This window comes from Staurois parvus, unplaced genomic scaffold, assembly GCF_062004578.1.
Source record: "Staurois parvus isolate SC_StPar_1 unplaced genomic scaffold, SC_StPar_1.0 ptg000361l, whole genome shotgun sequence".
In the NCBI taxonomy this organism is placed as follows: domain Eukaryota; kingdom Metazoa; phylum Chordata; class Amphibia; order Anura; family Ranidae; genus Staurois; species Staurois parvus.
The window spans coordinates 1,279,005-1,295,378 of NW_028318157.1; the positions used below are offsets into that span (position 1 = coordinate 1,279,005).

Consider the following 16,374-nt stretch of genomic DNA (forward strand, 5'->3'; position numbering starts at 1 on the left):
ATCAGTGAAGGAGAAAAATCACTTATTTACATTTTATAACAGAAACGACTTTTATTTTCAAAATTTTCAGTTGTTTTTGATTTGTTTAGCAAAAAAAAAAACAAAAAAAACCCAGAGGTGATTAAATACCATCAAAAGAAAGCTCTATCTGTCTAAAAAAAAATTATAAAAATTTCATATGAGTACAATGTTGCATGACCGCGCAATTGTCATTCAGAATGCAACAACACTGAAAGCTGAAAATTGGCCTGGGCAGGAAGGGGGTATAAGTGCCCGGTAGGCAAGTGGGTAATATATTTGCACTATATATGGATCTGGATGTGCATTTGTCTGGGGCATAAAGAAATGATTTGCATAGCTCCGCCCACTGCCCTGCAATGAGCCATAATCCTGTACCTGCTGTGTGTTGGAATGACAAATCTTATACAAGGCTTTACTGCACAACAGTACCAAACATCACCAGTAGAGGCCCCCACAGCACCATCCTTTTATTACATGATTTTATCAGCCGGATGCGCAGATTCCATACATTTTACTGCTTTTCGTTTTTCCATAAATGACATCTTTTTATTTTCTTGTGCATATAAAAGCACACGGAATATGTACACATTTCTATTGAACGACCTGCTTTTCGATCATGGAAAGTGCTGTGGGGGATGCAGACCTATGTTTATTATGGGTTGCCATAGAGATGGCGGGCGTGTGTGAGGAGTGCGGCCTGTGCAGGCCCCGGATGAAGCGGTGTGTTCGGTGTCGGGGGGTGATGTACTGGTGAGAGCTCACACACGCCTCTTCTGTCTGCACACAGTGTACCTAGGGCAGCCGAGGACGTAGGAGTTCTCGGGGGTCAACGTTTATCCAGAGGTTCTTCCTGCCTGGAAAAGCTGTCAGTTCCCAGGGAGACATGTTATTACAGCGCCCACTGAGGGATTGCTCCCCTCACACTGCCCTTGGGGGATTGCTCCCCTCAGACTGCCCGTGGGGGATTGCTCCCCTCAGACTGCCACTGCATGTGGGGGATTGCTCCCCTCAGACTGCCTTGGGGGATTGCTCCCCTCAGACTGCCACTGCATGTGGGGGATTGCTCCCCTCAGACTGCCCGTGGGAGGTTGCTCCCCTCAGACTGCCCGTGGGGGCTTGCTCCCCTCAGACTGCCCGTGAGGGATTGCTCCCCTCAGACTGCCCGTGGGGGATTGCTCCCCTCAGACTGCCCGTGGGGGATTGCTCCCCTCAGGCCGCCCATGGGGGATTGCTCCCCTCAGGCCGCCCGTGGGGGATTGCTCCCCTCAGGCCGCCCGTGGGGGATTGCTCCCCTCAGGCCGCTCGTGGGGGATTGCTCCCCTCAGGCCGCTCGTGGGGGATTGCTCCCCTCAGGCCGCTCGTGGGGGATTGCTCCCCTCAGGCCGCCCGTGGGGGATTGCTCCCCTCAGGCTGCCCGTGGGGAATTGCTCCCCTCAGACTGCCCGTGGGGGATTGCTACCCTCGGGGGATTGCTCGCCTCAGGCTGCCCGTGGGGGATTGCTCCCCTCAGGGTGCCTATGGGGGATTGCTCCCCTCAGGCTGCCCGTGAGGGATTGCTCCTCTCAGGCTGCCCGTGGGGGATTGCTCTCGGGGGATTGCTCCCCTCACGCTGCCCGTGGGGGATTGCTCCCCTCAGACTGCCCGTGGGGGATTGCTCCCCTCAGACTGCCCGTGGGGGATTGCTACCCTCGGGGGATTGCTCCCCTCAGGCTGCCCGTGGGGGATTGCTACCCTCGGGGGATTGCTCCCCTCACGCTGCCCGTGGGGGATTGCTCCCCTCAGACTGCCCGTGGGGGATTGCTCCCCTCAGACTGCCCGTGGGGGATTGCTCCCCTCAGACTGCCCGTGGGGGATTGCTCCCCTCAGGCTGCCCGTGGGGGATTGCTACCCTCGGGGGATTGCTCCCCTCACGCTGCCCGTGGGGGATTGCTCCCCTCAGACTGCACGTGAGGGCTTGCTCCCCTCAGACTGCCCGTGAGGGATTGCTCCCCTCAGACTGCCCGTGGGGGCTTGCTCCCCTCAGACTGCCCGTGGGGGATTGCTCCCCTCAGGCCGCCCGTGGGGGATTGCTCCCCTCAGGCCGCCCGTGGGGGATTGCTCCCCTCAGGCCGCCCGTGGGGGATTGCTCCCCTCAAACCGACCGTGGGGGATTGCTCCCCTCAGACCGACCGTGGGGGATTGCTCCCCTCAGGCCGCCCGTGGGGGATTGCTCCCCTCAGGCCGCCCGTGGGGGATTGCTCCCCTCAGGCCGCCCGTGGGGGATTGCTACCCTCGGGGGATTGCTCCCCTCAGGCTGCCCATGGGGGATTGCTCCCCTCAGGCTGCCCAAGGGGGATTGCTCCCCTCAGGCTGCCCGTGAGGGATTGCTCCTCTCAGGCTGCCCGTGGGGGATTGCTCTCGGGGGATTGCTCCCTTCACGCTGCCCGTAGGGGATTGCTCCCCTCAGACTGCCCGTGGGGGATTGCTCCCCTCAGACTGCCCGTGGGGGATTGCTACCCTCGGGGGATTGCTCCCCTCAGGCTGCCCGTGGGGGATTGCTACCCTCGGGGGATTGCTCCCCTCACGCTGCCCGTGAGGGCTTGCTCCCCTCAGACTGCCCGTGAGGGATTGCTCCCCTCAGACTGCCCGTGGGGGCTTGCTCCCCTCAGACTGCCCGTGGGGGCTTGCTCCCCTCAGGCCGCCCGTGGGGGATTGCTCCCCTCAGGCTGCCCGTGGGGGATTGCTCCCCTCAGGCCGCCCGTGGGGGATTGCTCCCCTCAGACCGCCCGTGGGGGATTGCTCCCCTCAGACCGCCCGTGGGGGATTGCTCCCCTCAGGCCGCCCGTGGGGGATTGCTCCCCTCAGGCCGCCCGTGGGGGATTGCTCCCCTCAGGCCGCCCGTGGGGGATTGCTCCCCTCAGGCCGCCCGTGGGGGATTGCTCCCCTCAGACTGCCCGTGGGGGATTGCTACCCTCGGGGGATTGCTCGCCTCAGGCTGCCCGTGGGGGATTGCTCCCCTCAGGCTGCCCATGGGGGATTGCTCCCCTCAGGCTGCCCGTGAGGGATTGCTCCTCTCAGGCTGCCCGTGGGGGATTGCTCCCCTCACGCTGCCCGTGGGGGATTGCTCCCCTCAGACTGCCCGTGGGGGATTGCTCCCCTCAGACTGCCCGTGGGGGATTGCTACCCTCGGGGGATTGCTCCCCTCAGGCTGCCCGTGGGGGATTGCTACCCTCGGGGGATTGCTCCCCTCACGCTGCCCGTGGGGGATTGCTCCCCTCAGACTGCCCGTGGGGGATTGCTCCCCTCAGACTGCCCGTGGGGGATTGCTCCCCTCAGACTGCCCGTGAGGGATTGCTCCCCTCAGGCTGCCCGTGAGGGATTGCTCCCCTCAGGCTGCCCGTGGGGGATTGCTCTCGGGGGATTGCTCCCCTCACGCTGCCCGTGGGGGATTGCTCCCCTCAGACTGCCCGTGGGGGATTGCTACCCTCGGGGGATTTCTCCCCTCAGACTGCCCGTGGGGGTTTGCTCCCCTCAGACTGCCCTGGGGGGATTGCTCCCCTCAGACTGCCCGTGAGGGATTGCTCCCCTCAGACTGCCCGTAAAGGGATTTCTCCCCTCAGACTGCCCGTGAGGGATTGCTCCCCTCAGACTGCCCGTGGGGGTTTGCTCCCCTCAGACTGCCCTGGGGGGATTGCTCCCCTCAGACTGTCCGTGAGGGATTGCTCCCCTCAGACTGCCCGTGAGGGATTGCTCCCCTCAGACTGCCCGTGAGGGATTGCTCCCCTCAGACTGCCCGTGGGGGATTGCTCCCCTCAGACTGTCCGTGGGGGATTGCTCCCCTCAGACTGCCTGTGAGGGTCAGGGTGGAATTATGTCTTCATCAGGGCCAGTTCACACCATGTGCATCTAGTGTGTTTTTTTTTTTTTGGTGCATCAAAAACGCATTGATAGTAGGTTACATGGTTTTCAATGGCCCAGTTCACACCAGTGCCATCTGTTCCAGTGCTTTCCAGTTTCAGAAAGAAAAGTAGGACATGCTGCATTTTTTTCTGCACTCATCTGTACTGGAATGCAGTAAAATGCATCAAAAACACACCATAAACGCACTGGAATGTACCTAAAAGCACAAACGCATGTCATTTAAGTTGAAAAGGGGGGAAAAAAAGAACCAGAACGCATCAAAAACGCACCAGAACGTGTCAAAAACACGCATACAGAAACTCATTCAGACTGCGCTTCTATGGTGTGAACTGACCCTAAGGGCTGCTTCACCCCATAGAAACACAGTCCAGTTGTGTTTCGGATGCGTTTCTCCATGCTCATTTTTGGCACAGTCTGGTGCATTTTTGATATGTTTTTGACGTGTTCTGGTGTTTTTTTTATATGTTCTGGTTAATTGTTTCCCCGTCTCTTTCTTCAATTTAAATAGGGACATGTGCATTTTTGATATGTTTTACTGCATTCCAGTACTGTTCTGTGCAGGAAAAATGCAGCATGTTCTACTTTTTTTTTTCTGCAACGGAAACGCACTACAACTGCAAGCACTGATGTGAATCATGACACTGACAGCCATATAACCTACTTTCAGTGCAATTTGGATGCAGAATAAAAGCAACTGAAATTATGTATTGTGAACTCGCCATAAGAAGATGGAGCCTTAACCCCTTCCCGCCGGCGCCTCCCGGCCCTTTGAGTTTCAGATGCCGGGAGGGGCGTGGTTTAGGGATCATGTGACTGCTGTGATGTATCATCACGGCGGTCTCATGATCGGGAAAGGTTCCGATCGAAAGAGCAGACCGGGACCTTTCCGTGAGTACCGGACATGTGTGCTGGGAGTGCACAGGGCGCGCGCTCTCAGCACATATGTTTTTTGTTACATGAATGCAAATGTGCAGCCGCTCGGCGTCTAGGCCCAGACACTGGGAGGCCACACATTTGTGTGCGGCCGGCGTGAAGGGGTTAAGGGCCGGCTCACACCAGAACATGGCGGGAAAGGTGCATTCCTTATGCGTTTCCCACGCTGCATTCAAAACTCATTGCCTCTCTGTTCTGCGACAGGTACCAACATAATGTTAACAGCACCCCAAACACAGATGGCAGTTGCAGCACATTTGTGGGCTCCAGGTACTGCAGTAACGTGATTTGGTGCAGTGTGTTTTTGAACAGTAATGTGTGCGCTACTTTCTCTGTGTTCTGCTGCGATTTGCAGCCCATTCCAATGATTGTAAGTTCCACCAAGCAGGGCCCTCTGATCCCTCCTGTATTTAATGAATTGCAACTGCCTCATGTTGCACAATGCGGTGTAAACTGTTGGCGCCATATAAATCCTTTATTATTATTATTATTATTATTATACAGGATTTATATAGCGCCAACAGTTTGCTCAGCGCTTTACAATATAACGGGAGACAATACAGCAACAGTACAGTTCAATACAAGAGGGAAAGGAGGGCCCTGATCCTTGGAGCTTACAATCTTTTTATTATAATAATAATGGGCTGCAAAATCACACCGCAGGGGAATGCGCAGGAATCGTACAGGAACATGGATCGCGTTCCTGTGCGATTCAGGTCTGAATGAGCCCTGAAGCCAGGTTTAACCCAGAAACAAGAATATAATGTATTGCCGCTTACCAGTTCTCAAAGCAGAACTAAACCCACCAATCGTTTTCTGCCAAGGAAGCCACCATCTTGGCCTCTGTTTGATCTGCTGCTGCCATGGTGCTGCACATGTTATCAGTTATGACACCAGCCATTTGATAGTTTGGGGGAGAACACAAGCAGATGTGACAGCATTCCCAGCATGCCTTGAATGTAACAGTTTTTTGCAACTGTCAAATCGATGGGTTTAGTTCTACTTAATACCATGTGATCCAGAGTGGACAATTGCACTGCGTTAGGGGTGTCGTTAATATTTATTGACATCTGCCGCAGATCACTAAAGCAGTGTGTTTTTCATGTGGGTTGAATCGCACAGGAATGCAGTTCTAGTGCAGGCATGGTGCAAACGGGCAGTAAGGGCTTGTTCACACTTGACTCAAAATTCTGGCTCTTAACAAACGCGTATACAGTGTTCATGCACTTTAAAAGGGGCGTTTAATGAGCGTTAAAAAGGCTCCTCCAAACGCCATATGCGGCATGCATTAACCGCTTCCTGTCCACCCTATAGCAGAAGTACTGCTACAGGGTAACACAGGTGCGCAAAATCACGTATGTATACGTGATTTTGCGTTTCTGGGTAGGGGGCGCACATGAGCATGGCCTCGGCTGTCAATCACTGGGTCCAGGACGGCGATTACTCGCCAATGCCCAGTGATTGCCAAACATCTCCAATGGAGGAAAACTGTTTGTAAACAAACAATTCTCTCTCCTGTTAGCTCCTGCACTCTGCTTTGCATGGCTCTGCATAGCACAGCCATGCAAAGTAGTGTGCTTACAGTGAAGCACAAACACATCCACACAGTTACAAACAGCACGCAGTTTACCCTTTGATTGCCCCAGATGTTAACCCCTTCCTCCCCAGTGCCATTAGTACAGTGTCAGTGCTTTTTATTAGCACTGATCACTGTGTTGGTGACACCAAGTCAGTTTCCCCCAGTGTCAGAATGCCCACTGCAGTCCTGCTATAAGTCGCTGATCGCCGCCATTACTAGTGAAAAAAGAAAATCCCTGTATATATACCGCCATTTGTAAACACTAACTTTCACTTAAACCAATTAATTTACATGTATTGGGATTTTTTTTTATCAAAAGACATGTAGCAGAATACGTTTTGGTTAAATTTATGACGAAATTTGTTTAAAAATTTTTTTACAGGATATGTTTAAAAGCAAAAAGTAAAAAATATAGTTTTTTCTGAAAATTGTCAGTCTTTTTTTTTTTTTCTTTATTGCACAAAAAAAAAAAAACCGCTTATGCTATCAAATACCACCGAAAGAAATATCTATTTGTGGGAAAAAAAAGACGTAAATTTAATTTGGGTGCAGTGTTGCATGACCGCACAATTGTCAGATAAAGTAACGCAGCGCCGTAACGCAAAAAATGGCCTGGTCAGGAAGGGGGGGGGGAATCCTCTGCAGGGCAAGTGGTTAAAGGCGCATTAAAACTACACCACAAAACTACTATTACTGCAATGTTATTAACGTTCCGCAAACGCATGCTGGCGCATTTGTGCCATGTTACCATAGACTTAAATGGAAGGACTTGCAATGCTTCAACCCCTTCAAACTCAACATTCAGCTTCAATTTTGAAGTGAAGCAGCACAACGCTTCATATTTTGATCAGCTGTCTATATTATTAATTGTATAGGAGTTTTAGGAATGATAAAAATGCACCTCAAACTCCTACTTTCAATGCCAGTGTGAACAGGGCCTAAATTAGAGCTAAACCCGTCAATTTAATGGTTTCCCAAAACAAGTCAAGGCATGCCGGGAATGATAACGGTCACAGTTGCTTGTGCTCTCAACTGAACTATCCAGCCATTGAATGGCTGGTGTCATAACTGATCACGTGCAGCACATGGCAACTGCAGTTTAAATACTGGCTAAGGCAAGCCTTGATTGTAAAGGATGAGAGGGTTTAGGTCTTTTTTAAAGGATAAAAAAAATGTGCATTTATTATTTTTTGTTTCTGGGGCCTCTAAAGCATTGCACCAACAATCAGCCGATCGCTGGTGCCATGCAGGTCTCCTGAAGACTTGTCCATGTATCTGTGTGCTTGTACAGGCAAGCAGATACTGGCAGGAAGACTCCATGAACTACCACAGCGCTCTTCATTGAGAACTACAAGGCGACGGCCCTAAAGGCATTTACAGAATGCTGCAGAGCCCCGCATGGCCATGGTTTTTAAAAATTGTGACAGCTAGCGGGGGGGAGGAGTGGGGAGAAGATCCCACACTAGCTGTCACAATGGGGAGCGGGAAGGAGCAGGGGCAGATCCATTCGTAATACATTAAAAAAAGGTGAACTTATCCTTTAACCTCCCTAGCGGTCTGATTATGTCCATATTTCTGTGCTCAAAGCGGTATATTTGTTTGCATGGAAATATGTATTTTTTTTTTATTGTAAGTCTGTAATTTTTAGGAATAACTCACTGAAATCTTTCCGAACAAAAGTCTAGTAAACATCCCGGGTATGTTAAAATTTGAAACCCGAAATCATAAATTATAATTTAATAAATAATCATAAAAAAAATATAATAATAAATTTAATTTAATAATATCAAACCAAAAACACTGAATTTTGAAATATAGCGCCAAGTTCGCACATCACTGAGCAAAGTCGTAAAATCGTTTTCAGTGTCTGATGACGAATTTCCCCCACGAATCATTATCACTCAATTCTGCAAGTGGTTCTAATTTACTATCGCTGTTCTCTAGCCGATCTAAAACCGCTTTTGACCTAAAGGGACACTTTTTGGACACCATGGACATTTCTCAGTTTCCAGGCAGAAAGAACAGTAAAAATGCAGGCAGGGCACAGGACAAAGCACTCGGGACAAAATGTATGTGAAATGGTTTGATACAGTAATGTTTTACAATGTGAATTTAGTGAATGTCACTTTCAAATTTCCCGCCGATCCATCCCCCGTACGTCCTGACGCTCGCAGGGGACGGAACCCAGAAGACAGATGCCGGCATCCGCTGGAGGACATTACAGGGGACACTGCAGGAGGGATATCGCGGGAGCGCAGGACAAGGTGAGAGAAGAACAGATCCCGGAGCAGCTCCGCATGGTAAGCCCGAGTGTAGCTCGAGGTTACTGCTTTGGTACTGAAACTTTACCCCGAGCTACACTCGGGAATACCTCCAGGGAGGTTAAGACCTCATTCAAACCATGGTGAAGAGACATTTTGCTCCATGTGTTCTGCAAGGGCACAGTGAAATCAATTGCTCTCTATGTGCCCTGTTCACACCATTTTTGTGCAGGAATCTGCAACGTGTATAAAATTCATTGCAGACCACATGAAAACTGATGTCCCTGCAAGTGAAATCTACGCGTCAGTTTCCATCAGTTTTCTGCACGTGTGTTGTGAACGAGGCCTAAATGTGACAGTTGCATTAGCTTTCTTTTTTAGTTTTTTTTTTTTACTTTACCTGGTGATCCGTCCAGAAACACGCCGCTTGTATTAGGTTGTCTCCACTCAGGATAGAGGAGTAATGGAGACACCTTTGGACAACAGAAATGTCAGTCTGTAGACAGGGTAGTGTTAGATGCACTAGCCTCAGCTTACCTAAGAAATGAAAACTCCGGTAACGCTTTTTTATCCTAGGTTCACACTTGAGCTGGTTTGCAGCCCACATTTGTGCAGGCATGGGCTGCTGTGTCTGCATTTCACAAAATAAAAGTGCCTGCACCATAAATGCAGTTGCTGGGAAATCACATGTTGCTCTTGCACCATGCAATTTTCCTGTAGTTTCTGCACCTGCAAACACGCTGCAGGTTGAGATACATGGGGCTGCCTATAAGAATAAATAGCAGCCCCGCACTTCTCTGCAGAGCAATGCAATTTGGCTGCAGGTGGTTGCAGTTGCAATTCCTGCACCCGCAATAGTGGGAACCTAGCGACTGTTTTTTTTCTTCTAATGAGATAAAGGTTCTACATGAACAAAAAAGCTTTCCTTTTGGCTGGACAGCTTGGATTGTTAAAGGAAGTTGAAAAATAACAGACTTACTGACCGGATCAACAAAGAAAAAGAATGCATCTAAGGATTGGTTAACTGCATTAGAACCATTTTTGTTGTTGGTGTTAATTCCTCTTAATATACTTAAAGCTCATATAACTTTAAACGCTTCCCCGCCACCCTAAAGCAGAAATACTGCTACAGGGCGGCAGAGGTGCGCAAAATCACACATATATATATATATGATTTTGTATTTCCGGGTTGGGGGAAAACGCGCCCTACCCGCGCCTCCATTTGTGGCTATCAATCATCGGGTCTCGGCCGGTGATTACCCGCTGGTGCCCGGTGAATACCGAGGATCTCCGACAGGGAGGAGGGCTGCTTTGTTTACGAACAATCCTCCTCCCTGTCGGCTCGGGCACACTGCTCTGGATGGCTGTGCTGTGCTTACGAGTGAAGCACCAACACACCGCCCCTTAGTAAAACACTCCCAGCACACAGTTAACCCTTTGATCACCCCTCATGTTAACTTCTTCCTGCCCAGTGCCATTAGTACAGTGTCAGTACTTTTTTTTAGCACTGATCACTGTATTGGTGTTACTGGGGATGTCAGTGACACCAAGTCAGTTCCCGCCAGTGTCAGAATGCCCGCCGCAGTCCTGCCATAAAATAAAAATTCCAGTATATATTCTGCCATTGGTTGGTCTTTTTTTTTTTTTATAGCGCAAAAAAAAAAATGCACAGGCGATCAAATACCACGAAAGAAAGCTCAATTTTGGGGAAAAAAGGATGTATATTGAAGGATGTAAACCTTCTTGGTGCAGCTTCTGCATCAGCGTCCCCCTTATACTTACCTGATCTTCATCTCAATCCAGCGATGTTCATGAGAGCCACAGCTCTCCTGGGTCTCTTTCCTCATTGGTTCACACAGCAGCAGGTACCAATGGCTCCTGCTGCTATCAATCACAGCCAGTGAGCCAATTAGGAGGAAGTGGGGGGGGAGCAGCACTCTGTGTATGAATGGACAATATCCATTCACAGGAGCGTGGCTCAGGAGCGAGCCTGCTCGAGTGCCCCTGCTCAAGTACTTGGCTGGGGGGAGGAGCCAGGGGGGCCCAAAAAGAAGAGGGTTGGGGCTGCTCTGTGCAAAAACACCACACAGAGCAGGTAAGTATAACATGTTTACTTTTATTTTTTAATTACAACCTTTAAAATCACTTTAATGCAGGTAAAAAAACCCTTCTGCCTTTACAACTACTTTGAATGTTATAATTGAATATGATTTAATATAATGCTGTGTGAATAGGTACCTGTAACATTTAAAGCTGGTGTAATCCCAACTTGGCTTCATAAGGTAGAAATACACTTTAAAAATGTCATTGCATAAGAAATAGTTCTTTATTTCATGTATTAATAATTTAATTGAGTCTTTTACTCTTTTGTGCACAGCTCCAAAGATTGCCAAGAAAAACACTGGCTTACACATAAGCTCCAATGTTCAGAGGTTCCAGAAACAAAAGAGAGAGCTCATCTTCCAGAAGGCATTGATAAAGATGATAGAAATAATTCAGAGAAGCAAGAACAGGCTAATCACTTTGTGATAAAAATGAAAAACAAACATGGAAAATCAGAAGTCAGAGTGCCAAAATGTGAAAGTGGGGAAGAAATGTTTCTGTTCCTGTGCCAGCATCTAAAAACTCCCCCAGAAAAGATAAGACTGATCTCCAGAGGAAAACTAATAACAAAAGAGAATATTTCATCGTATGTTGTAGATGGGGCCATCTTTCAGGCTTTCGGTGAGGAGGCTGAAGATGAAACTGGATTGGATGTCAGGGACATTGAGGTATTGATGGCACAGCTGTCCGTGGAGAGGAATGTAGCTATAAAAGCACTTAGGAGAACTGGTGATCTTATTGATGCCTTTCTTTATGTTTCTGATAATCAGTAGGACTTGCTCCTTTGTAAGTGCCATCACAGCTATTGTGTCCTTCCACCTAGTCCAGTGCCAATAAACCTCCTTCATACAGTTGTATTCCAGAATTTGCTCAAGTACAGCGTGTGATCGCTGGAGAACTATTAAAAGAAATGTGATTTATTATTTATTTATATTGAGCTGACAGTTTGCACAATGCTTTACAATCATATCAGTCTGTACCCTCAAGGAGCTTACAATCATATACTAGGGCCAACATATACAGGAGCCTGTTAACCTACCGGCTGGCTTTGGAGTGTGGGAGAAAACCAGGGTACCCGGAGGAAACCCACACAGGCACAGGGAGGACATGCAAACTCCAGGCAGGTAGTGCCCTGACTAGAATATAAACCAGGGACCCTAGTGCTTCAAGGTAGAAGTGCTAACTACAAAGCCTCTGTGACAACTGGAAATGCTTTGAAGCTGAACTCCAGCCTTACCTTTAGTCTTGAACAGTTGTGTTGACTCCCCTCCTGTGCTGAAATTGCTTACTCTGCACACGTTCAGTTTCTCACAATGTGCACTAGAAGCTCAAGCATGTCAGATAAATCCCATCTTATTTTCCAGCACCATCTAGCCCCTTCCTTAAAGTGTTACTAAACCCACAACAGTCAGTCTGTATATGTAGTAAAGCATGCTTGTCATACTCACTGTGGGACCTAAGGGGTTAATCCTCTGCATTGTTTAAAAAGGCTGTATGACCCTGAATCCTCTGATCCTCCTCTTCTTCCAGTGTCTCCCTCTTATCTCCTGATAAGACATATCGTGTGGAGATACCCTGCACATGCTCAGTTTAGTGTGTACTGCTAGAAAGTTGTTTTTTTTTTCTTGGGAGAGTGCATGTGGTCAGCATAGGGCCAATCAGTGCTGTCCACACAGAGGTCAGGGATTTTTCATCCTCCTATGACAGAAATAAAACTCATCCTACAAGCTTTAACCAGTGCTCTGCTGGACACTGATAGAAGTCACAAGACTTCTCTAATGCTGCTGAGAAAAGGTATTTAGCAGTTTATATTTACTAAAATAATTGCACTTCCATGTTCAGTGTATTGTGGGAGACCAGATATAGTGAATGCAGGTTCCTGGGTTTAGTAACACTTTAACAGCTTTACTGTCCCTTGCCTGCCTGTTTCAGTCATTGAATTTCAGTTCGTTTAATCATGGGGGCTCAGCATCACATATGGGTGTTACCTAGGAAAGTCTGCATGTAAATTCAGTCTTCCTAGGAACTCCCACTCATATGGACTGATATTCACCTATCAAGGCATTTTGATATTCACATAACATCTCCCAAGGGCCAGCATATTGCTTGCATCAGGGTTTAGAATTTTTGAGAGGAGTGTTGAGGCAGGGTGTTGTGGTGTTTTCAGAAAGCTATATACAGCACTCCCTCCCACCAGCCATGATATGTCTGCATTGCATAGAGAAGCATAGAGATCCAGGGATGATATCACTGGACCAAAAATAGGGTTTTAATGGAAATAGGTTTTATTTAAATATGTCATTAGCATGTAAATGAAGGGGATATGTGGAACCAGTGAAGAGAAAATATAAACAGATTGAACTTCAGCTTTAAATATACAGGGATGTACTATCACGCAGGATCCTCAAAAGATCCTTCGGGAATTTCATGATTTTTATGCTTCTCTATATGGTCCACCGCGGCCAACAGCACCCTCTTCTATTAGATCCTTTGTAGAGTCCTTGCCTATCCCTTCCCTTACTGAAGCTCATAAAGAGCTTATGGAACAACTCATTCCCTCTGAGGAGCTCCTAAAAGTTATTAAATTATTACCATTGCATAAATCCCCAGGCCCCGACAGCGTCCCCAATCAGTATTACAAAACTTTTTGTGAACATTTACTTCCTCATATGACACTGTACTTTAATTCGTTGCGAGAGGAAGGTGTGGTCCCTTTAGATGAGAAGAAGGCATATATTAGTGTCATTCCTAAACCCAATAAAGATTCCAGTGATGTTCACAATTATTGTCCTATTTCATTAATTGTGATCTGAATATTTTAAAGAAACTCCTAGCTGTGCGTCTTAATTCCTTTCTGGCACAATATAGTCATAAAGATCAGTTGGGATTTATATCGGATCGTCAAACGCTGGACCAGATTCGTAGATCTATTACCCTAGCATCGGCTGCCAGTTCCAATTGGGATGCTCCTCTCTCTACGGCACTCTTACTTCTTTCTCTGGACCTTCATAAGGCCTTCGATAGTCTTACGTGGGAATATTTATTTACTACTTTGCAGGCATTTGGCTTTGGTCCGACATTTCTTGCTCTGTTACATTCGCTATATGCTAATCCCTCGGCCCAGGTTTCCATCAAAGGCTACAAATCCTTGGTGTTCCCTATCCGCAGAGGGACTAGACAGGGCTGTCCACTTTCCCTGCTGCTTTTTGCACTAGCAATTGAACCTTTGGCTATGGCAATTCGGTCTCATCCCCAAATCCATGGCATCCATTGCGGCCAACAGGAACATAAATGTGCCCTATTTGCCTATGATGTTGTTATGTACATTACTTCTCCTTCGATAACTATTCCAAATTTACTATCATTATTACGCCAATTTGCTGCTCTTTCCAGACTTTCCCTTAATCCCCAAAAAACAACTGCCCTTAATGTTTCCTTACTCATATCTGATGAACTGCAGCTTAGAACTTAATACAATTTTCAGTGGGCGAATAAATCTTTACCCTACTTAGGAATACACCTTACCACTTCCATCGAGACACTTTATCAGGCTAATTACCCTCCCCTCTTTAAAACACTTAGGGACGATCTCCATCGTTGGGCTGACTATTCCTTGTCCTGGTTTGGTAGAGTCAACTCCATCAAAATGACGGTTTTACCCTGATTACTATATTACTTCCTGACCTTATCGATAGCGATTCCACAATGAAACTTACGGCTTCTACAAGCTGAGGTTCCTCATTTTATTTGGAATAATAGATGACTTCAGATGAACCAGAAGATGTTATATGCCTCTAGATTGCAGGGTGGTATTGGCCTTCCTAATCTCCATGTGTACTTCCAAGCTGCTCAGATAGCTTATACCACGGACATACTCCCCACTGGGTTTCTGTAGAAGCTCTTTCATGTCACCCTTTGGCTATTGGGTGGTACTCTGGCTTCCTAGTCGATTAAGTCCTCCTATATTGTGCCTCAGTTTGTCGTTCTCCTTGGCAGTTTGGGACAGGGTACATCACCGAAAGTCACTAGCGTCACCCCATACACCTATTGCTTTGATTTTTTGCAACCCTGAATTTGTGCCCGGTTTAACACCAGCCCCTTTTCAATGGTGGATCAATAAGGGCTTGTTGTGGATAGTAGAGTATCTTAATGGTGCTTGTATACATTCTCTGCAGTATTTTAAAGGCAAATTACATATGCCTACTACTGAAATCTTTAGATACAACCAGATTATCTAATTTCTCCGCTCGAAGCTCGCTTTAGTGGACGATTTTCCTTTGCTCACCACCTTTGAACGCTCCGGCAGGAATAGGGATTCCTCAAGAGGCCGGGTCTCTACAATATATGCTCTCCTCACTGACTTAAATTGTAAACTCTCTCACATGGAACATTGGGAAAAAGATTTAGCTGTCAATTATGAATTATTGGATTGGCAAGATATCGCCTTGGCACTGTCCAAAGTTTTTATCAATACTGCTTTAATTGAAGCTAATTATAAAACTTTGTTGAGATGGTATCTGGTACCTACCCAGATTGCAAAGATGCATCTGACTGCCTCTACGATATGTTCCCGGCGTTGTGGCCAGGTTGGGTCTATCTTTCACATTTTGTGGCAATGCCCGCTTGTAACTAGATTTTTGGATTCAAATGTTCAATTTGGTAAACTCAGTGATGGGTATAAATATTCGCAGATCCCCGGAGACGGTGCTCTTTCACAAATCTCCAGATACTGTTCTCAAGAAATCCCATAAATTGATTTCCTAAATGTTTCTAGCTGCGAGGATTATTATAGCTAGATACTGGCGGCAATCAGTCCCTTTCCTTGATTATGTTAAAAAGAAACTCAACTGGATCATGATTAACAACAAACTAACCTGTATCTTACACAGTAACTCGAAGAAATTTGATAACACATGGAACCCGTGGATCCAATACCTCTCTGTACCTTAATGACCCTCATCTGGATCTTCCTTTCTGCTCTTTTTATTCTTTTTGTATTGCTCTGTATTGTATATTTTATGATGGCAAGACGAGATATGCTTGACCATGTATTGGCCGCAATTTATGTCTTGTCTTCACTGCCAATTGTTGTGGCAGAATTTGGTGTTTCGATCTGTGTATACGATGGAACATTCTTCATTGATATTGCTTATTTTACTTATGTCATTTTTCCTTTGTAAATCTATTCAATAAAAACCATTGAAAAGTAAATATACAGGGATAAGTAGCAGGCAGTGGTATCACTGTATAGGTACCAGGGCTCTTTTTTTTCCTCAGAGAACAGGTGCAGGAACTCCCCCCTTCTGAATAATCACTTCTTGTCTCTGCCCCCTATAATCATCTCCAAGCACAGTTTTAGTTCCACCCCTTGCTGACCTCCCAGTATTACTCCTTATAGAGAATTCACAGCCAAGTATAATTTTGTGGTGCTAAGTCATTTCTATGGAATTTGTTAATGATCACAAGAAAAGCAGTAAGATAGATCCCCCCAGCCAGAAGCAATAGACCCCCTCCCCCCCCCCCCCCCGAAAGCAACAATGGCAACAAAATATCACCCCAGTAACAATAGACCCACAG

The 16,374-nt window shown here is 47.3% G+C and overlaps 1 protein-coding gene across 1 annotated transcript; it reads left to right on the forward strand.

Moving 5' to 3' along the window:
- Positions 1-690: 690 nt before the first annotated feature.
- Positions 691-16,008, forward strand: LOC149456481 (uncharacterized). Its single transcript, XM_089684918.1, has 2 exons — positions 691-771; positions 11,072-16,008. Exons 1-2 carry the CDS (start codon positions 692-694, stop codon positions 11,568-11,570), a joined length of 579 nt encoding a protein of 192 aa, XP_089541044.1. The 5' UTR covers position 691; the 3' UTR covers positions 11,571-16,008.
- The last annotated feature ends 366 nt before the right edge of the window (positions 16,009-16,374 follow it).